The 23,259-nt window shown below is 43.9% G+C and overlaps 1 protein-coding gene across 1 annotated transcript; it reads left to right on the plus strand.

Annotated features, from left to right (window-relative positions):
- Positions 1–4,538: 4,538 nt before the first annotated feature.
- Positions 4,539–14,866, plus strand: LOC120023429 (calcineurin B homologous protein 1). Its single transcript, XM_038967446.1, has 7 exons — positions 4,539–4,900; positions 5,582–5,654; positions 7,311–7,391; positions 8,424–8,551; positions 8,798–8,859; positions 12,529–12,651; positions 14,424–14,866. Exons 1-7 carry the CDS (start codon positions 4,834–4,836, stop codon positions 14,475–14,477), a joined length of 588 nt encoding a protein of 195 aa, XP_038823374.1. The 5' UTR covers positions 4,539–4,833; the 3' UTR covers positions 14,478–14,866.
- The last annotated feature ends 8,393 nt before the right edge of the window (positions 14,867–23,259 follow it).

Below are 23,259 nucleotides of genomic sequence, written 5' to 3' on the forward strand. Positions count from 1 at the left end.
CCCAGGCGTTGTAGGGAGGTCATACAGGCACGTGGAGGCCACACACACTACTGAGCCTCATTTTGACTTGTTTTAAGGACATTACATCAAAGTTGGATCAGCCTGTAGTGTTATTTTCCACTTTAATTTTGAGTGTGACTCCAAATCCAGACCTCCATGGGTTGATAAATTTGATTTCCATTGATAATTTTTGTGTGATTTTGTTTTCAGCACATTCATCTATGTAAAGAAAAAAGTATTTAATAAGAATAGTTCATTCATTCAGATCTAGGATGTGTTATTTTAGTGTTCCCTTTATTTTTTTGAGCAGTGTATATATATATACACAGACCAGATGTGTGTTCTATCGGGCTCTCTGTCTACACAACCACAGACCCAGATGTGTGTTCTATAGGGCTCTCTGTCTACACAACCACAAACCCAGATGTGTGTTCTATAGGGCTCTCTGTCTACACAACCACAGACCCAGATGTGTGTTCTATAGGGCTCTCTGTCTACACAACCACAGACCCAGGTGTGTGTTCTATAGGGCTCTCTGTCTACACAACCACAGACCCAGATGTGTGTTCTATCGGGCTCTCTGTCTACACAACCACAGACCCAGATGTGTGTTCTATCGGGCTCTCTGTCTACACAACCACAGACCCAGATGTGTGTTCTATAGGGCTCTCTGTCTACACAACCACAGACCCAGATGTGTGTTCTATAGGGCTCTCTGTCTACACAACCACAGACCCAGATGTGTGTTCTATCGGGCTCTCTGTCTACACAACCACAGACCCAGATGTGTGTTCTATAGGGCTCTCTGTCTACACAACCACAGACCCAGATGTGTGTTCTATCGGGCTCTCTGTCTACACAACCACAGACCCAGATGTGTGTTCTATAGGGCTCTCTGTCTACACAACCACAGACCCAGATGTGTGTTCTATAGGGCTCTCTGTCTATACAACCACAGACCCAGATGTGTGTTCTATAGGGCTCTCTGTCTACACAACCACAGACCCAGATGTGTGTTCTATCGGGCTCTCTGTCTACACAACCACAGACCCAGATGTGTGTTCTATAGGGCTCTCTGTCTACACAACCACAGACCCAGATGTGTGTTCTATCGGGCTCTCTGTCTACACAACCACAGACCCAGATGTGTGTAATTGTTTAGTTACCCATCAACCATCTCTTAATTAAAAAAGGATTGTTCGTGGTTGTATTTTTTTTGGTAACATCTCAGCTAAATAGTTTTCTGAAGTTTATGAAATTTATAAAAATGTTTAACAATCTACAGTTTGTTGGTCATCAGGTAGATTCAAAGATTTATCGTCCAATAAAGAAATGGTATAGTGAATGGGATTTTGCTAGCTAGCAAGCTAGCTGACTCAGGCTACTAAACGGACTGATGTTGAATGAATCTAAAGAAAAATATATATATACACAGTACCAGTCAAAAGTTTGGACATACCTAGATTCTGTTTCCCCTTTCCCCTTCTAATGAAAATGGTGTATGGCAGGAGTCGGCAACACACTGGCCCTCAAGTGAGTTTCTTTGGCCCCTCAAAGTTTTTAGTAAATAAAATAAAAAAAATCAAATTCAACTAATCTATTCAGGAAATAGACTAATCAAATTCAGGAAATCTATTCTCAAGTATTCCCACAAATATAAAATGAAAGCTACTGTATGTGATCGTGTTTCAATGTAATCAAGGTAGGAAATTATTTTCCAAATACAATGTATTTTTGGGGCTTAGTTGAGGTCAATTTGCAGTGTACAAATGATTATACTTATGTTCCCGGCCCCATGACCATCTGCTCTGACAAAAATCATCCCGCTGCTGAATATAAACAAAAATATAAACGCAACAATTTCAACGATTTTACTGAGTTTACAGTTCATATAAGGAAATCAGTCAATTTAAGTAAATAATTAGGCCCTAATCTATGGATTTCACATGACTGGGCAGTGGTGCAGCCATAGATGGGCATAAGCCCACCCAATTGGGAGCCAGGCCCAGCCAATCAGAATGAGTTCTTCCCCACTAAAGGGCTTTATTACAGACAGAAATACTCCTCAGTTTCATCAGCTGTCTGGATGGTGGGTCTCAAAAGATCCCGCAGGTGAAGAAGCCGGATGTGGAGGTCCTAGGCTGGCGTGGTTACACGTGAGTTCGGTTGGACGGACGTACTGCTAAATTCTCTAAAACGACGTTGGAGGCGGCTTATGGTAGAGAAATGAACATTCAATTCTCTGGCAACAGCTCTGGTATACATTCCTGCAGTCAGCAAGCCAATTGCACGCTCCCTCAACTTGAGACACCTGTGGCATTGTGTTGTGTGACAAAACTGCACATTTTAGAGTGGCCTTTTATTGTCCCCAGCACAAGGTGCACGTGTGTAATGATCATGCTTTTTAATCAGCTTCTTGATATGCCACACCTGTCAGGTGGATGGATTATCTTGGCAAAGGATAAATGCTCACTAACAGGGATGTAAACAAATTTGTGCACAACATTTTAGATAAATAAGCTTCTTGTGAGTATGGGAAAATTCTGGGATATTTTATTTCAGCTCATGAAACCAACTACATGTTGCGTTTATATTTTTGTTCAGTGTAGTTGTCATCCTCTGGTGTATGGTAACTATACTGCCATCGTGTGGCAATAAGCAGTGTTGCATTCTGAGTTTAGGCGTTTCCATTGCGTTATCTTGCTGGAAGAGAGGAACAACTCGGCGGAAAATCTGTCTCTCTCCAGCAGGTGGCGTTTTTTCGTTGTTTCAACCACCAAGCAAGGAGTGTTTGTATGGAGGAGTGTCAAATTTGATAAACCAGAAAACATTATGGCTTATTTGCTACGTGAGGTTTATTTGATCTAATAGAAGTTTCGTAATGCATACGTTGTTACGAGTGTACTGATATAAGTAGGACACGCGACATCCCGGCAACTTTGAGAAAAAATACTTTATATTGGAGTTGTCTTGCTAGTAGCATAGCATCTCTCTCCATTGGATACAGTTGGTTGACTTCAAGAACCCAAAGACAGAATACCTGGGAGCTAGCCCGCCGTGCCGATTTGTGGACAACGACTCCCATTGTCAGGGCGGAGAGACATGTATCTTGTCAGTATATCCATAATCTTTGCTGCCCCTCTGACAGCAGGAATACAGCTAGCCGGCCACAGGACTCTTCACGCCATTTCGTCCGGTGGGTGGTGCTGTACGTCACTATGAGCGTGGGTTTCAAAGTGCAAGGAATATCCGATGCACGTTCAACCGAGGACCCCCAACCTGGGACCTCATCAATTTTAGTTTTATTTAACCTTTATTAAACTAGGCAAGTCAGTTAAGAACAAATTCCTATTTACAATGACGGCCTACCCCGGCCAAAACCTAATCAATGATTTATATATATATATATACGTCATTGTAGCTCATTCATAACTTCTTACCGACATCACTGTGGGTTTATACTTTATAGTTTACAATTGCACTTTCATATCAATACATAATGTTGCTTTATTTGAACTGAAGATAGTTAGCTACCAAGTGGCTGGGACAGTTTTAACCCAAAAGTGAACGATGTGTGACGTCAAGTTTCGCCAATCTACTAATTACTAATTTTACCTGAAATATGAAATGGATCATGACTAGATTGAATCTACTTTCACTGCGATTGGTTAGTCAACATGCAAAATATCTGTATACTGTCAATCACTTAGATAAATGATTTGCGTTTAGATGAACAAAATCAGATTAACTGAGCCTAGCCTACCCTTTCCCTCTCCATTTTCAGTGACTGTGATGTGAACTACAAAATAAATGCTAACCAATACTTCAGGTCAGTATGATCAACAATGATCATGTCTAAATACATTGATATGCATGCTATGTGTGAGAGTTGTACAGTAGTAGACCTCTACAAGCTGTATGTGTGTGAGCACTTCTGTCTCTCCCTATACTTCACAATATGTAGACTTCTTCAACTACCAAAAACAGACTTATCCATCTGAAGCCAATATGTGTATGATATGGTGTGAGTTTTACAGTATACCTTGCTACCATAAACTGTATGTGTGTGATCCTCTCTCTCGCTCTCTCTCTCCCAATGTGATTCAAAATAAAGTCTTTAAAAAGGGACTTTTGGTATCAGAGTTGCTGGCTTCATTAAAAACTGTTGAGCTGATGGATTTGGGATATCCTTAGTTTGAATCAAATGAATGAAATCGTCGGAAGATTCACTTTTTTGACTGAACGAGCCGAACTTCCCATCACTAGTACTCTGCTTGTTCTCGACGCAGTTTAAAAAAACATTTATACATAATATTTAAAAAAATACATAATATTTATTTAGAAAACAGTACAAGGAGGATGGTGTTCAAATATAGACCCGAACATATTTTTTTTATTCTGTATTCTATTGAAATGCAACAAGACACACAGAGAACACTTAAAAGGTGGTCTTGTCATTTCACTGTGTGGGGCGACGTCACCTCTCTGCTGCTGTGCGCTGAAATATACACCCACCGTGACGTGTACCACCGCTCACAGGGCGAAACGCTGTCAAAAGACTGTCCCAGCTAGCCACTCCGCGGAGTGTTGAAAACACAAGACCAAGTTGACACCTATCCGGTCAGCTGTGTGAGAGTCAAACTTGGAATAATTTAAAAGATCACAAGGATATCATCATCATCATCATCATCAACAGTAGGATTCAACGTAAACCATAGCCACGTTACAAAATTGCTAGCTTGCTACCTTCGTGTACCCATCTTTTCGCTAGCTAGCACGAATCAGCAAGCTAATCTAAACCGCAGAAACAACTTGTTAGCGTAGGACTTTACAATGGGATCCAGAGCGTCGACATTACTGAGAGAGGAGGAGATTGAAGAAATCAAAAAGGAGACCGGCTGTAAGTTGAATTGTCCACTTTTACCAATGGCTGTTAACTAGCTAGCTTATTAGCATTATTGACTCTACTGTAGTCTGTAGCCAACTAGCAGTTAGATGACAAACTCGCACTCTAGAGTAACAAAGGCGCATTGTTCCACCTAGCTAACTATATATTTTTAGCTAGTTGGATTAGTGTTTGTACATTACGCCAGTACTAGTTAGTGTGTTGTGGTATTATGTTTTTCTACTGTCCCTTGAAATGAGCTGATCTGTTGAAGACATGTAATTATTGTAGTGAGACGTAACACTGTTCTCTATCTGGTGCCTGGGCTGTACTAAACCCCATACATATGCGTTATTCCAGTAGATCACAGCAAAGAAACCACCTAACGTTAGCTGCTGACATTAAATTATGAACACATTTTATTGATTAAAAAGGGACAAACTATACATTTTCTTCTGTTACAATTTTTTGTTGTTGTACTTTAGCAGACGCTCTTATCCAGTGCGACTTAGTTAGTGCACCCATCTAGGTGAGACAACCACACGTAGTAAGGACGTTTTTTCCTCAAAAGGAGCGCTTAGTAAAGTCAGTGCTACATTATTGTACTCGTTTGTGTTAAAAGGTTGTAGTACGTTGCGATGTGAGGCATTTAGAAGCTTATGCCCAACAATCTTGTCACTTTGTGTTTCTTTGCAGTTTCCCACAGCCAGATCACCCGGCTCTACAGTCGCTTCACCAGCTTGGACAAAGGAGAGAACGGCACGCTCGGGTACAGTACCATCCAACAGCAGCACTGGCATACATACACATACATACACGTGTGTGTGTGTGAAATGCTTTGTGAAACACTCAGTAACTACTGAAATAACCAGAAGGTGGATATGAGATGTCTGCAAGACATATTTTTATTTTCTTTACTTGGTTCATGATTACCCTTCCTCCCTACATTTGCTTCTCTTGTAACATCATCAGAGCCAACTGGGTAATATGCAATGAAACTGTCTGCATGCCAGTGAATATCGCTGAGGCAAGTGACCATTTTTCCCCTACTTGAAAGTGGCAATGCAAGTATATTCTGAGCCGGTGTGGTTTTGAAATTGCGTGCCCATTTTGGAGTTTGTAGGTTCCAACTCCCGTTGGCCAACAGGCTTTCCTCTTGGCTCAGACATAACCTACAGTACACACTAGTGGTGTATTTTGCCACTGGGTAAGAAGTTTTCTTTTTTGTCCTGGGTGTCGGTCTAGTCTTAACAACACTGTTTGCAATGTCAACAGCAGCAGTTGCTTGAGTCTGTGTGACTAGACCTCACTTACTGTCAGATCACGCGTGACAGCAAACGTTAGACTAGACCTCACTTACTGTCAGATCACGCGTGACAGCAAACGTTAGACTAGACCTCACTACTGTCAGATCACGCGTGACAGCAAACGTTAGACTAGACCTCACTACTGTCAGATCACGCGTGACAGCAAACGTTAGACTAGACCTCACTACTGTCAGATCACGCGTGACAGCAAACGTTAGACTAGACCTCACTTACTGTCAGATCACGCGTGACAGCAAACGTTAGACTAGACCTCACTTACTGTCAGATCACGCGTGACAGCAAACGTTAGACTAGACCTCACTTACTGTCAGATCACGCGTGACAGCAAACGTTAGACTAGACCTCACTACTGTCAGATCACGCGTGACAGCAAACGTTAGACTAGACAGACCGTCTTGACTGTCCTCTCTGATCTTCAGAGGAAAATGGTCACATTTTTTAATCACAGCTCTTTTATCTCTCGGAGTGACTTCTAACTGTGTATAAGAAAAGCTTCCTAGATTCCAGCCACACTTAACTCTCATTTAACCAGTGTCTTTGACATGTTACTGTTAAGCTGGGGTGTGGGTCAGTTTCAGGTCACTACGTGACTGTAAACACTTGAACGTAGGCACACTAGTGCCTGTTTACACATAGCCAGTTCTGTGTTCTCTCTCACTGAAGCATCCAGTCTGCATTATGGTATACAGTGGGCCTGGCTGAAGACAGTGTGGTTAATCCAAGGTGACTTGTCTTAATCATTCATCGGTTGACACAACACTACAGCCCCATCCGCTCCCCTGGGTTGAATATCTCACCCGCAGACACACGCCACCTTGGCCACGTCCGTTCACCCAAGCAGACTCTCAATGTCGATTTGACTGTTCAAGACACAGCGAGTCAACATTTGGGATCCAAATCATACGGCCAAATGAAAACATTCGAATCATTGTCATATCATCACACTATTTATTCAGTGTCCTATCAGTGATATCTGCCGATTTTATCTGGTAGTGTGATGTGGAGACTAATTCTTCTGAGACTATAGATCAACGTTCCCTTTTGTTGTCATTGAGTTCATCCTAACTCTCCTCACACTGTCTGTCTGGTTTGTGTAGTCGGGAAGATTTCCAGCGGATCCCAGAGTTGGCCATCAATCCTCTGGGAGACAGAATCATCAATGCCTTCTTTCCTGAGGGGTGAGTCGTCTCTGTTCTTTTACGGTCGTCTCTGTTCTTTTACGGTCGTCTGTGTGTCCTTCACTGTTTTCCTCAAGGGTGCACATAGCCGGGAGTCACTCTTACAACAACCATTTTTAGTAATACATTAAACATACGTTAAACATTTATTTTGTTGGAACAGGGTTTTTACAAATGAATGGTTTGTGTGTATTTGACAACTATTTAAAAGTGGAAGACAAACTGCACATTTTAAGCTAGTTTTCTGTACACACAGTGGTTCTGGCTCTTTGAAATGGACATGAAAGTTCCATGTTTTTATGGTTGCCTTGGATAGGCCTATATCATTACATTCCCAACACAACCAGTGTGAAGGCGACTTCATTTTAGCTGTGACTTTATAGGTGTTACTGATCCTCTGGAGTCTAGAGATAGCCTGGTTCACAGCACTGCAGATTGTAGCATTATAGCCTGGTCCTAGATCTGTTTTGTGCTGTCTTGACCACTTGTATGGTTATTTTCATCATATAATTTAGTAAGAAGGCACAAACGGATCTTGAACCAGGCTAGAGCATGACTGGAGGACAGGCGGGGGGAGCTGTTCAATCAGGACAGGAGTCTGTTGTCTGCAGGGCCGACGTGTACCGTTACACTGTAATTGACTAGCTGTCGGTGGTATCGCACTGACATGATTTTGTGTCTTTGTTCAAGGCACTTCTCAATGAATGACCCACGTCCGTCTGTCAGGTTAGACTGAGTCATGCGTGCCAGAATGAATGGCCTGGTAGAAGAGGGTCGCATTGGTCTGAGGTGTAGTGACCTCGAGTCTTAACTAGTGAAGGACTATTTTACTGTATGGCTAGGAAGCAAATTATACAGTTTAAGCTTTCACTACCGTACCCTAGAAACAATGCTCAGTCTATATGTAGGCCTCTGTTATAGCCTACCAATTTGCATGGTGGTTGACTGGAGTAATGGTTATTTGACTGTGGTGCAGGATTATTTATTGATGGGTGTAAGTGATTGTTATTTTCACCCCACTTGGTCGGACAGGGAGGACCAGGTCAACTTCAGAGGCTTCATGAGGACGCTTGCTCACTTCCGTCCCATAGAAGACAACGAGAAGAACAAGGACCACACTGCCTCCGAGCCACTCAACAGCAGGAGCAATAAGCTGCTCTGTGAGTCAGAGGCTAGGCCCTAGCCTGGTCACAGGTGTGTTTGTACTGTCTTGCCAACTCCTTGTCAAGACGGCACAAACAGTCTGGGCAAATCTAGCCTGGATCCCAGAACACTTGACTATTTCTCTATCACCTCTTTCCACTACTCTTTTATTTAAAAACGAGCTTGACTTAATTTTCATGATGGACATTAAAATGCTTTTTGAAATGGTGACTTCACATTAAATTCTTCCATCTCTTCTCCAGTTGCTTTCCGGCTGTATGACCTGGACAGAGATGATAAGATCTCCCGTGACGAGCTGCTACAGGTCAGGATGGGGTCAGGGTACAAATTACACACTCTTTGGGGGCTGCCCAAGTCTTTGATGTTTTTAGGGGGACCCCTAGTCTCAACAGCGTAAGTCTCAAGACCTCAACGCCGTATTGTCATTGGAGAATCGGGGCTTTACTGTTGTGGAGTATGTATCAGGAGGATAAATACATTTGGGACCTACACTAGAGCTGAAAAACCAGCTCCAAGGGAGATACTCATTTTCTCTGCTTTTGTTGAAAACACAGAGACCTTTGTCTTAGGTTTGTTACGCAGGTCATGTTGTAATCTGAGCCTACTACAGTAAATGTAGAGACTGCCAAGGAAGAAAGGGCTATTTTAGTGAACAGAATATTTTATTATTGAACTTCTAAAGCATTTCACTTCTAAAGGAAGGGGAAGTTGCCATGTACTGAGAAAATTGTGTAACTTTCCAACCCCAACTAAATGTTTTGGGCTACTTTTTGTGCCATCTTCCTCTTCTGCAATTGGCTGCATTGTATTGGCTGGGCAGTGCCCAATGATGTATGACCTGTGTCTCTAGGTGGGCAGTGCCCAATGATGTATGACCTGTGTCTCTAGGTGGGTAGTGCCCAATGATGTATGACCTGTGTGTCTAGGTGGGCAGTGCCCAATGATATGACCTGTGTCTCTAGGTGGGCAGTGCCCAATGATATATGACCTGTGTGTCTAGGTGGGCAGTGCCCAATGATGTATGACCTGTGTGTCTAGGTGGGCAGTGCCCAATGATGTATGACCTGTGTGTCTAGGTGGGCAGTGCCCAATGATGTATGACCTGTGTCTCTAGGTGGGCAGTGCCCAATGATATGACCTGTGTGTCTAGGTGGGCAGTGCCCAATGATATGACCTGTGTCTAGGTGGGCAGTGCCCAATGATATGACCTGTGTGTCTAGGTGGGCAGTGCCCAATGATATGACCTGTGTGTCTAGGTGGGCAGTGCCCAATGATGTATGACCTGTGTGTCTAGGTGGGCAGTGCCCAATGATGTATGACCTGTGTGTCTAGGTGGGCAGTGCCCAATGATATATGACCTGTGTGTCTAGGTGGGCAGTGCCCAATGATATGACCTGTGTGTCTAGGTGGGCAGTGCCCAATGATATGACCTGTGTGTCTAGGTGGGCAGTGCCCAATGATATGACCTGTGTGTCTAGGTGGGCAGTGCCCAATGATATGACCTGTGTGTCTAGGTGGGCAGTGCCCAATGATATATGACCTGTGTGTCTAGGTGGGCAGTGCCCAATGATATATGACCTGTGTGTCTAGGTGGGCAGTGCCCAATGATATATGACCTGTGTGTCTAGGTGGGCAGTGCCCAATGATATGACCTGTGTGTCTAGGTGGGCAGTGCCCAATGATATGACCTGTGTGTCTAGGTGGGCAGTGCCCAATGATATATGACCTGTGTGTCTAGGTGGGCAGTGCCCAATGATATATGACCTGTGTGTCTAGGTGGGCAGTGCCCAATGATATGACCTGTGTGTCTAGGTGGGCAGTGCCCAATGATATATGACCTGTGTGTCTAGGTGGGCAGTGCCCAATGATATATGACCTGTGTGTCTAGGTGGGCAGTGCCCAATGATATATGACCTGTGTGTCTAGGTGGGCAGTGCCCAATGATATATGACCTGTGTGTCTAGGTGGGCAGTGCCCAATGATATATGACCTGTGTGTCTAGGTGGGCAGTGCCCAATGATATATGACCTGTGTGTCTAGGTGGGCAGTGCCCAATGATGTATGACATGTGTGTCTAGGTGGGCAGTGCCCAATGATATATGACCTGTGTGTCTAGGTGGGCAGTGCCCAATGATATATGACCTGTGTGTCTAGGTGGGCAGTGCCCAATGATGTATGACCTGTTTGTCGGACTGGGACGTTCCCTACAATCACTGTAATCTCAGGGTTCAATGACTCCGGAGAAGCTGATTCTTGTTTTGAAAACAAAATGGCTGCCTAGCATTCTTTATATCATGCACCTGCCTTGAGTGCTTACCCCCCCCCATATTAACACTGGAATTTCAAGCCTGAATTATTTATTCACCCTTTGTTACCAGAAAATTAAGTGTATTTTTATTTTATTTTTTCACTTATACTCAGTATTTATGTATACTACATTTAGGTCATCTTGTACTTAACATCTCTTGTGTTAAGACTTAGAGAATTGTACATTTTAGACCCTAAGGAACTTTGTCAACATATTCCAGGTTCTTAGAATGATGGTTGGTGTGAACATGTTTATTCCAGGTTCTTAGAATGATGGTTGGTGTGAACATGTTTATTCCAGGTTCTCTGGATGACGGTTGGTGTGAACATGTTTATTCCAGGTTCTTAGAATGATGGTTGGTGTGAACATGTTTATTCCAGGTTCTTAGAATGATGGTTGCTGTGAACATGTTTATTCCAGGTTCTTAGAATGATGGTTGCTGTGAACATGTTTATTCCAGGTTCTTAGAATGATGGTTGCTGTGAACATGTTTATTCCAGGTTCTTAGAATGATGGTTGCTGTGAACATGTTTATTCCAGGTTCTTAGAATGATGGTTGCTGTGAACATGTTTATTCCAGGTTCTTAGAATGATGGTTGCTGTGAACATGTTTATTCCAGGTTCTTAGAATGATGGTTGCTGTGAACATGTTTATTCCAGGTTCTTAGAATGATGGTTGCTGTGAACATGTTTATTCCAGGTTCTTAGAATGATGGTTGCTGTGAACATGTTTATTCCAGGTTCTTAGAATGATGGTTGCTGTGAACATGTTTATTCCAGGTTCTTAGAATGATGGTTGCTGTGAACATGTTTATTCCAGGTTCTTAGAATGATGGTTGCTGTGAACATGTTTATTCCAGGTTCTTAGAATGATGGTTGCTGTGAACATGTTTATTCCAGGTTCTTAGAATGATGGTTGCTGTGAACATGTTTATTCCAGGTTCTTAGAATGATGGTTGCTGTGAACATGTTTATTCCAGGTTCTTAGAATGATGGTTGCTGTGAACATGTTTATTCCAGGTTCTTAGAATGATGGTTGCTGTGAACATGTTTATTCCAGGTTCTTAGAATGATGGTTGCTGTGAACATGTTTATTCCAGGTTCTTAGAATGATGGTTGCTGTGAACATGTTTATTCCAGGTTCTTAGAATGATGGTTGCTGTGAACATGTTTATTCCAGGTTCTTAGAATGATGGTTGCTGTGAACATGTTTATTCCAGGTTCTTAGAATGATGGTTGCTGTGAACATGTTTATTCCAGGTTCTTAGAATGATGGTTGCTGTGAACATGTTTATTCCAGGTTCTTAGAATGATGGTTGCTGTGAACATGTTTATTCCAGGTTCTTAGAATGATGGTTGCTGTGAACATGTTTATTCCAGGTTCTCTGGATGATGGTTGCTGTGAACATGTTTATTCCAGGTTCTTAGAATGATGGTTGCTGTGAACGTGATTTATTCCAGGTTCTTAGAATGATGGTTGCTGTGAACGTGATTTATTCCAGGTTCTTAGAATGATGGTTGCTGTGAACGTGATTTATTCCAGGTTCTTAGAATGATGGTTGCTGTGAACGTGATTTATTCCAGGTTCTTAGAATGATGGTTGCTGTGAACGTGATTTATTCCAGGTTCTTAGAATGATGGTTGCTGTGAACATGTTTATTCCAGGTTCTTAGAATGATGGTTGGTGTGAACATCTCTGACGAGCAGCTGGGCAGCATCGCTGATAGGACCATCCAGGAGGCCGACCAGAACGGAGACAACTCCATTTCCTTTAATGAGTTCATCAAGGTTGGAAACTTAAATTTTGTATATTTGGATTATTTGCATTAAATATTACCTAACCTAGAATCCGTGTGAATTATACCGTGGCATTCGGGGACGTTAATATTAACACAGGACCTCCTGTGTGCAAAATAGTGAAGATGCCATTAGCAACAAAATATATAATTTATTTGACATGAAAACGCCCAGTCAGGATGTTGTAGGCTACCTGCACATGTTTGTCCACTCAAATAATTCCAGCCACCGAACGAACGCGCCGCTTGACGAACGGAGAGCGGAACGCGCCGCTTGACGAACGGAGAGCGGAACGCGCCGCTTGACGAACGGAGAGCGGAACGCGCCGCTTGACGAACGGAGAGCGGAAAGCGCCGCTTGACGAACGGAGAGCGGAACGCGCCGCTTGACGAACGGAGAGCGGAACGCGCCGCTTGACGAACGGAAAGGGACATCTGTTACAAAACAACAGAGCGTAATGACATTCGGAGATTGTCATTGGCTCTTACCTATACTCTTAGAATTACACTGAACAGAAGAATAAACACGGTGTTGGGGCCATGTTTTATGAGCTGGGGGGGGGGGACTGACTTTTTCCAGACGCACAAAAAAGCTTTTATCTCAAATGTTGTCCACTAATTTGTTTACATCCCTGTTAGTATTTCTCCTTTGCCAAGAAAATCCATCCACCTGACAGGTGTGGCATATCAAGAAGCTGATTAAACAGCATGCTTATTACACAGGTGCACCTTGTGCTGGGGACAAAAGCCCCCCTTTTTTTTGGTGCAGTTTTGTCACAACACAAATGCCACAGATGTCTCACGTTTTTTTGAGGGAGCGTGCAATTTGCATGCTGACTGCAGGAATGTTTACCAAGAGCTGTTGCCAGACAATGTAATGTTCATTTCTCTACCATAAGCCGCCAGGGAAACCTGAAAAGGGTCTTTTGATACGGGATTCTCCAGGGATGACTAGTGTAGCCACACACAGATTATGATGTTTTTTTAAACCCATGATCGAGAGGTGGGGATGTTCGTTTTTAATTAGGAATACGTTTTTTTATATTTACCACTAGCAGTACAAATCGCGTTTTAATCAAACGTTTGACTTTGTTGTATTTAGTGTAACCCATGTCTCCATTCAGGGGACGCCCCGGGTCACCCTCTAATTCACACTCTGCCTGAAATGTACATTATGTTGTCAGTTCTACAGTACTGACTGTGTTAAGTAGAGTCCCCTGTTGGTATTTAGAGAAGGTGTGTTTGTGAGTTAAACCGAGGTAATGTAGTATAATGTTAATCACTGCAGGTGTTGATGGTCTTGTTAAACCGAGGTAATGTAGTATAATGTTAATCACTGCAGGTGTTGATGGTCTTGTTAAACCGAGGTAATGTAGTATAATGTTAATCACTGCAGGTGTTGATGGTCTTGTTAAACCGAGGTAATGTAGTATAATGTTAATCACTGCAGGTGTTGATGGTCTTGTTAAACCGAGGTAATGTAGTATAATGTTAATCACTGCAGGTGTTGATGGTCTTGTTAAACCGAGGTAATGTAGTATAATGTCAATCACTGCAGGTGTTGATGGTCTTGTTAGACCGAGGTAATGTAGTATAATGTCAATCACTGCAGGTGTTGATGGTCTTGTTAAACCGAGGTAATGTAGTATAATGTTAATCACTGCAGGTGTTGATGGTCTTGTTAAACCAAGGTAATGTAGTATAATGTTAATCACTGCAGGTGTTGATGGTCTAGTTAATGGCCCGTGTCGTCCTCCTCCTCAGGTACTGGAGAAGGTGGACGTGGAACAGAAAATGAGCATCCGCTTCCTGCACTGAGACAGGACTGTCTCTGATTGGACCCCATTCTGACATCACTGTCTCTGATTGGACCCCATTCTGACAGGACTGTCTCCGATTGGCTGGACCCTCCACCTTCACAATGCCCGTTGGTTATGTCCCAACTGGCATCCTATTCCCTATGTAGTGTGCTACTTTTGACCAGTGCCCATAGGGCTCTTATGTAGTGCACTCATTTTGTTTAGGGACCATAGGTCCCAAGTCAAAAGTAGTGCACAACATAGGAAATAGGATGCCGTTTCGGACGCAGCCTCACTCCCATCTCAACACTATGCTCTCTCTCTCTCTCTCTCTGACCCCTCCTCCATACAGTACTATGCTCTCTCTCTCTCTCTGACCCCTCCTCCATACAGTACTATGCTCTCTCTCTCTCTAACCCCTCCTCCATACAGTACTATGCTCTCTCTCTCTCTCTGACCCCTCCTCCATACAGTACTATGCTCTCTCTCTCTCTCTGACCCCTCCTCCATACAGTACTATGCTCTCTCTCTCTCTCTGACCCCTCCTCCATACAGTACTATGCTCTCTCTCTCTCTGACCCCTCCTCCATACAGTACTATGCTCTCTCTCTCTCTCTGACCCCTCCTCCATACAGTACTATGCTCTCTCTCTCTCTCTGACCCCTCCTCCATACAGTACTATGCTCTCTCTCTCTCTCTGACCCCTCCTCCATACAGTACTATGCTCTCTCTCTCTCTCTCTCTGACCCCTCCTCCATACAGTACTATGCTCTCTCTCTCTCTCTCTGACCCCTCCTCCATACAGTACTATGCTCTCTCTCTCTCTCTCTGACCCCTCCTCCATACAGTACTATGCTCTCTCTCTCTCTCTCTGACCCCTCCTCCATACAGTACTATGCTCTCTCTCTCTCTCTCTGACCCCTCCTCCATACAGTACTATGCTCTCTCTCTCTCTGACCCCTCCTCCATACAGTACTATGCTCTCTCTCTCTCTGACCCCTCCTCCATACAGTACTATGCTCTCTCTCTCTCTCTGACCCCTCCTCCATACAGTACTATGCTCTCTCTCTCTCTCTGACCCCTCCCTCCATACAGTACTATGCTCTCTCTCTCTCTGACCCCTCCTCCATACAGTACTATGCTCTCTCTCTCTCTCTCTGACCCCTCCCTCCATACAGTACTATGCTCTCTCTCTCTCTCTCTCTCTGACCCCTCCCTCCATACAGTACTATGCTCTCTCTCTCTCTCTCTGACCCCTCCCTCCATACAGTACTATGCTCTCTCTCCCTCTCTCTGACCCCTCCCTCCATACAGTACTATGCTCTCTCTCTCTCTCTGACCCCTCCTCCATACAGTACTATGCTCTCTCTCTCTCTCTGACCCCTCCCTCCATACAGTACTATGCTCTCTCTCTCTCTCTCTGACCCCTCCCTCCATACAGTACTATGCTCTCTCTCTCTCTCTGACCCCTCCCTCCATACAGTACTATGCTCTCTCTCTCTCTCTGACCCCTCCTCCATACAGTACTATGCTCTCTCTCTCTCTCTGACCCCTCCCTCCATACAGTACTATGCTCTCTCTCTCTCTCTCTCTCTCTGACCCCTCCCTCCATACAGTACTATGCTCTCTCTCTCTCTCTGACCCCTCCTCCATACAGTACTATGCTCTCTCTCTCTCTCTGACCCCTCCTCCATACAGTACTATGCTCTCTCTCTCTCTCTGACCCCTCCTCCATACAGTACTATGCTCTCTCTCTCTCTCTCTGACCCCTCCTCCATACAGTACTATGCTCTCTCTCTCTCTCTCTCTGACCCCTCCTCCATACAGTACTATGCTCTCTCTCTCTCTCTCTGACCCCTCCTCCATACAGTACTATGCTCTCTCTCTCTGACCCCTCCTCCATACAGTACTATGCTCTCTCTCTCTCTCTGACCCCTCCCTCCATACAGTACTATGCTCTCTCTCTCTCTCTCTCTGACCCCTCCCTCCATACAGTACTATGCTCTCTCTCTCTCTCTGACCCCTCCTCCATACAGTACTATGCTCTCTCTCTCTCTCTCTCTCTGACCCCTCCTCCATACAGTACTATGCTCTCTCTCTCTCTCTGACCCTTCCTCCATACAGTACTATGCTCTCTCTCTCTCTCTGACCCTTCCTCCATACAGTACTATGCTCTCTCTCTCTCTCTGACCCCTCCTCCATACAGTACTATGCTCTCTCTCTCTCTCTGACCCCTCCTCCATACAGTACTATGCTCTCTCTCTCTCTCTGACCCCTCCTCCATACAGTACTATGCTCTCTCTCTCTCTCTGACCCCTCCTCCATACAGTACTATGCTCTCTCTCTCTCTCTGACCCCTCCTCCATACAGTACTATGCTCTCTCTCTCTCTCTGACCCCTCCTCCATACAGTACTATGCTCTCTCTCTCTCTCTCTGACCCCTCCTCCATACAGTACTATGCTCTCTCTCTCTCTCTGACCCCTCCCTCCATACAGTACTATGCTCTCTCTCTCTCTCTGACCCCTCCCTCCATACAGTACTATGCTCTCTCTCTCTCTCTGACCCCTCCCTCCATACAGTACTATGCTCTCTCTCTCTCTCTGACCCCTCCCTCCATACAGTACTATGCTCTCTCTCTCTCTCTGACCCCTCCCTCCATACAGTACTATGCTCTCTCTCTCTCTCTGACCCCTCTATACAGTACTATGCTCTCTCTCTCTCTCTGACCCCTCCCTCCATACAGTACTATGCTCTCTCTCTCTGACCCCTCTATACAGTACTATGCTCTCTCTCTCTCGCTCTCTCTGACCCCTCCTCTATACAGTACTATGCTCTCTCTCTCTCTCTGACCCCTCCTCTATACAGTACTATGCTCTCTCTCTCTCTCTGACCCCTCCCTCCATACAGTACTATGCTCTCTCTCTCTGACCCCTCTATACAGTACTATGCTCTCTCTCTCTCTCTCTCTGACCCCTCCTCTATACAGTACTATGCTCTCTCTCTCTGACCCCTCCTCCATACAGTACTATGCACTCTCTCTCTCTCTCTCTCTGACCCCTCCTCCATACAGTACTATGCTCTCTCTCTCTCTGACCCCTCCTCCATACAGTACTATGCTCTCTCTCTCTCTGACCAAGGATTTGGTAGATCAGATAACATTGTAGTTTTCATTATTTCTGCTCTGTAAACTAAAGGGAATTACATGCGTGCCTTGGGGATGTTTTATGTTGACTCTACCGCGTCTCTCAGAGATGGAACCTTATTTATTGTTTAGACCGTTCCAGGTTGAACGAGATCTCAATGTATATTACCAAGGCTCTCTGTGTTATAACACCTTCATGACTTGAGACGTGTTAAAAACATGTTTGGTGTCGTTCCATGTAAGGTATGGCTTTATTGTGATGTTAGCCAGGGCAGAGAAGGCCAAATCTATCCTCTTTATTTAAGCTAACTTTTTACCCCCCCCCCCCATACTGCTTTGTCAGTATGAACATGCAGATGTAAAAGATATGTACATTTCTCTCTACTAAGGTGCGATGTGTTATTGCTAACGAGGAATGATGTTCCTTCGTTTCTCACTGACTTGTTCTCCAGGGCTGGGTTCCCCAAACTCAGTCCCCCCCCCCCCCTCTCTTGGGTGCATGTTTTCGTTTTTACCCAAGCTGCACTGCACAGCTGATTTCAAATAACCAACTCCTTATCAGGCTTTGATTATTTGAATGAGCTGTGTAGTGCTGGGACAAACAACAAAACGTGCACCCGGGGGGGGGGGGCAGGACCCGACTTTGGGGAACCCTGCCCTAGATCAAGTCTGTGCTCCAAATGTCACCCTATTGACCAGAGCCGTATTCCCTTCATAGTGCACTACTATAGACCAGAGCCCTATTCCCTTCATAGTGCACTATTATAGACCAGAGCCCTATTCCCGTCATAGTGCACTACTATAGACCAGAGCCCTATTCCCGTCATAGTGCACTACTATAGACCAGAGCCCTATTCCCGTCATAGTGCACTACTATAGACCAGAGCCCTATTCCCGTCATAGTGCACTACTATAGACCAGAGCCCTATTCCCTTCATAGTGCACTACTATTGACCAGAGCCCTATTCCCTTCATAGTGCACTACTATAGACCAGAGCCCTATTCCCGTCATAGTGCACTACTATAGACCAGAGCCCTATTCCCGTCATAGTGCACTACTATAGACCAGAGCCCTATTCCCGTCATAGTGCACTACTATCGACCAGAGCCCTATTCCCTTCATAGTGCACTACTATAGACCAGAGCCCTATTCCCGTCATAGTGCACTACTATCGACCAGAGCCCTATTCCCGTCATAGTGCACTACTATAGACCAGAGCCCTATTCCCGTCATATCTTGGCCATTTGGGACTCAGTCTAAGCTTCCTCAGTGTTTGTTAAGAGGCCACGCTTGTATTGTCAGACACTATTTTTGTTTTTGAGAATTCATCATTCTTTTCTTTACCCACTTTAGTACCATGATTTTGGTCTCCCATCCTTCAATATCATAAGGGTCAAATGGGAACTAACTTATCATGTTTGTTTTTCTTACGGGTCCACCCTGCCTAGCTACAGCCAGTCAACCGTTAATGCCCATTTCTCGTATGCGTCCCAACTGGCACACTATGCCCTATATAGTGCACTACTTTTAGCCAGAGCTCTATGGCCCTTGATTAAAAGTAGTGCTCTGTGTAGGCCCTATATAATGAAAAAAAGTGTTATGGGCCCTGGTCAAAAGTATTGCGCTACAGAGAATTGAGTGCCATTGTGTTCGACTGCCTCAGACAGCCCTGACCCAATGACCTGCCTCACAGCCCTGGCCCTAGCTGGTCGAATGACCTGTCTCAGACAGCCCTGACCCAATGACCTGCCTCATACAGCCCTGACCCTAGCTGGTCGAATGACCTGTCTCAGACTGCCCTGACCCTAGCTGGTTTAATGACCTGTCTCAGACAGCCCTGACCCTAGCTGGTCTAATGACCTGTCTCAGACAGCCCTGACCCAATGACCTGTCTCAGACAGCCCTGACCCTAGCTGGTCGAATGACCTGTCTCAGACAGCCCTGACCCTAGCTGGTTTAATGACCTGTCTCATACAGCCCTGACCCTAGCTGGTTTAATGACCTGTCTCATACAGCCCTGACCCTAGCTGGTCTAATGACCTGTCTCAGACAGCCCTGACCCAATGACCTGTCTCAGACAGCCCTGACCCTAGCTGGTCGAATGACCTGTCTCAGACAGCCCTGACCCTAGCTGGTTTAATGACCTGTCTCAGACAGCCCTGACCCTAGCTGGTTTAATGACCTGTCTCATACAGCCCTGACCCTAGCTGGTTTAATGACCTGTCTCATACAGCCCTGACCCTAGCTGGTTTAATGACCTGTCTCAGACAGCCCTGACCCTAGCTGGTCTAATGACTCTAGTCTAGTGTAACGCAAACCTCCATGATCAATAGAAGATCTGAGTCATTGTGAATCAACCAAGAGGGACATTGTAGCCTAATATATTTAACATAACACTGTTATATATTTTTATTGTTGATTTATCATCAGGTTAGCCAGGTACTTTTTGATGGAGAAGTGAAAAAGAATTCTAACTTATGTATTTGAACCAGAAATGCCAAATGTGTGACAGTACCAGTGTTTATTTAGCTATATGTGATTGTGTACACAGGATGTTTGGTCAAATTTTAGCATTGTAATTTTATAATGTTTATAATATACCTGGCGTAATAGTGGAATGAGTGAGCCTTTTTTTTTTTTTTTTTGGTACACCAGCTGTAAAAACTATATTGTTTTTGTTATTGACGAGATATTTCACAGCGATTTATTTTTTTTTTGTTGATTTTTTTAGACGGTATAATGATTCCCTACGCCATTCAGTGCTTGTCTTTGCACAAAACTAAAGTTGAGCGAACAGTATAGAATTTTAGCAACCAGGAAATGAGAACTAGATGACAGCCGGAGTCAGAACAGCTTTCCCATTTGACAACAGATGCCGCTCCGGCGGGAGAAATCAACAGGCCAATATCCACCATTGTTGTGATTGGCTGTGATAAGTAACACTGGTTAAACACTATTAGCGCCAGCTATATTATGGACATTTTCTGAAATTACTAAATTCCTGTGTAGCACTTTTTGTAACATGATAGATGGCAGGAGTTTTAGGTTCACCAGATCCTTGATGCTGGACGTAGAGATTATTTTTCATCAATTAGTTATATTAATCAATGTGACCAATCAAGTATAACTCAAATGTACGATATATAAAAATATTTATCCTGTGAAATGTTATAATTGTAAAAATTATTTGATTGAAATAAAACGGGTGCCATGCTTGCTCAAAGTTACCTTTTTTGTCTTGTTACAAATCAAATTTTATTTTATTGGTCACATACACTTAGACGGCCTAATAATATTTATCCATGTACGCTGTTGGTCTTTTTAGTTTACGTTGCTCCAAGCAAGGTCTGGGATGTCCAAGACTAGCTATATAGATCGCCAGCTTGTAGTCCTAAAACCCAGAATGAAGTTACCTCAGGTTCGTTCAGCCATCCCTATAGGGAAAATGAATGGGGAAAGAATAGGTTTTTGGAATTAATGACCGAAAGGTCAGAGGTTAACACAGGCTTAGGAGATCTTGTACGTTTTTGTTCTGAGATGGTAGCAGTCAGTTAACGTGACATTTTATGAATTATGAAGCCTTTGTGCTTTGTTTTCTTACATTCTTCAAAATTCACAAAGTGACGTTAGCTGATAAAGATTCTCATAGGCTTAAAAGACATTGATGCGTTCTGTGTTTACCACAGATCTTATTGTCGGTGTTTGTACAAAAAAAAACGCCATTAATTTTCCTCATATGCTTTGTCCAACAAACCATGGCGGAGTTAATGCCTACAAAGACGGCATTATGTCACAAAAATATAAACACAGCATGTAAAGTGTTGGTCCCAATTTTAATGAAATGAAAAAATGATCCCAGAAATGTTCGTTACGCACTAAAAGCTTATTTCTCTCATTCTGTGTACGAATCTGTTTACATCCCTGTTAGTATTTCTCCCTTTGTCAAGATAATCCATCCACCTGACAGGTGTTGCATATCAAAAAGCTGATTAAATAGCATGATCATTACACAGGTGCACAGGAGCGTGCAATTAGCTTGCTGACTGCAGGAATGTCCACCAGATCATTGAATGTTTATTTCTCTACTATTTTAGAGAATTTGGCAGTACGTCCAACCGGCCTCACAACCGCAGACCGCCTGTAACCACACCAGCCCAGGACCTCCACATCCTGCTTCTTCACTTGCGGGCTCGTCTGAGACCAGCCACCCGGACAGCTGATGAAACTGTGGGTCTGCGTAAACTGTCTCAGGGAAGCTCCTCTGTGTGCTCGTCCTCCTCACCTGACTGCAGTTCAGTGTCGTAACTGACTACAGTGGGCAAATGATCACCTTCGATGGCCACTGGCACACTGGAGAAGTGTACTCTTCACGGATGAATCCTGGTTTCAACTGTACAGGGCAGATGGCTGACAGCTTGTGTGGGCGAGTGGGTTTGCTGATGGTGTTGTGAACAGAGTGCCCCATGGTGACGGTGGAGTTACGGTATGGGCAGAAATAAGTCACGGACAACGAACACAATTGCATTTTATCGATGTCAATTTGAATGCACAGAGATGCCATGACGAGATCATGAGGTCCATTGTTGTGTCATTCATCCACCGCCATCACTTCATGTTTTAGCATGATAATGCACAGCCCCATGTCCCAAGGATCTGTACACAATTCCTGGAAGCTGAAAATGTCAGTTCTTCCATGGCCTGCATACTCACCAGACATGTCACCCAATGAGCACGTTTGGGATGCTCTGGATCGACGTGTATGACTGAGTGTTCCAGTTTCCGCCAATATCCAGCAACTTCGCACAGCCATTGAAGAGGAGTGGGACAACATTCCACAATCAACAGCCTGATCAACTCTATGTGAAGATGTCGCTCTGCAAAAGGAAAATGATGGTCACACCAGATACTGTCTGGTTTTCTGATCCACGTCCCTCCTTTTTTTAAGGTATCTGTGACCAACAAGATGCATATCTGTATTACCAGTCATCTGAAATCCATAGATTTGGGCCTAATGTATTAATTTCAATTGACAAATTTCCTTATATGAACTGTAACTTAGTAAAATCTTAAAATGTTGCGTTTAGATTTTTATTCAGTGTATTTCTCCTTTTTACATTATTTTTAATAGGAGGAAAACGGAGGTGCGGGCTTTAGGATTTGAGTGTCAGTTTTTCTGGGCATCTTCGTAGAAAGCTATGCCAGAGATATTAGAGCAAGGATGAGATTGGAGGAGATTGTTAACGATCTAGTTCACTTGCGTTGTGCAATGTAGACATATGTTTTCCATGCCAATAAAGCCCTTTGAATTTAATTCATAGGGACCCATTAGGCAATGAATGACGGCCACCCAGCAGACTGCCGACCAATCGCGTTCACGTTATCCCGCTGCCCGCGGTTGTTAAACTAATCGTCACGCAAATCCCTTCTCAGAGTTCAGGTATTAAGTCGAGAAACTATTTTCCTCGAAAATACGTAATGTCACCATTCCAGAGCTATACAGTATTACAAACCGCAAGTTAATTATCTCACATCTTGGAAAATATTTTGTAATGTTGTACTTTTTTGTTGACGAAATGTATGCTAATGTTAGCTTTTTGAGCTCGAAGAAGAGTCCTTGAAGGAGACACAGCTTCTTGTCCCAGAATCGCCCAGAATGC

Source organism: Salvelinus namaycush, chromosome 28, assembly GCF_016432855.1.
Source record: "Salvelinus namaycush isolate Seneca chromosome 28, SaNama_1.0, whole genome shotgun sequence".
Lineage (NCBI taxonomy): Eukaryota > Metazoa > Chordata > Actinopteri > Salmoniformes > Salmonidae > Salvelinus > Salvelinus namaycush.

Coding starts and splice junctions, on each gene's coding strand:
- LOC120023429 (XM_038967446.1), top strand. CDS start 4,834: ATGGGATCCAGAGCGTCGACATTACTGAGAGAGGAGGAGATTGAAGAA. Junction 5,655..7,310: donor GGAGAGAACGGCACGCTCGG/GTACAGTACCAT, acceptor TGGTTTGTGTAG/TCGGGAAGATTTCCAGCGGA. Junction 8,860..12,528: donor CCCGTGACGAGCTGCTACAG/GTCAGGATGGGG, acceptor TGTTTATTCCAG/GTTCTTAGAATGATGGTTGG.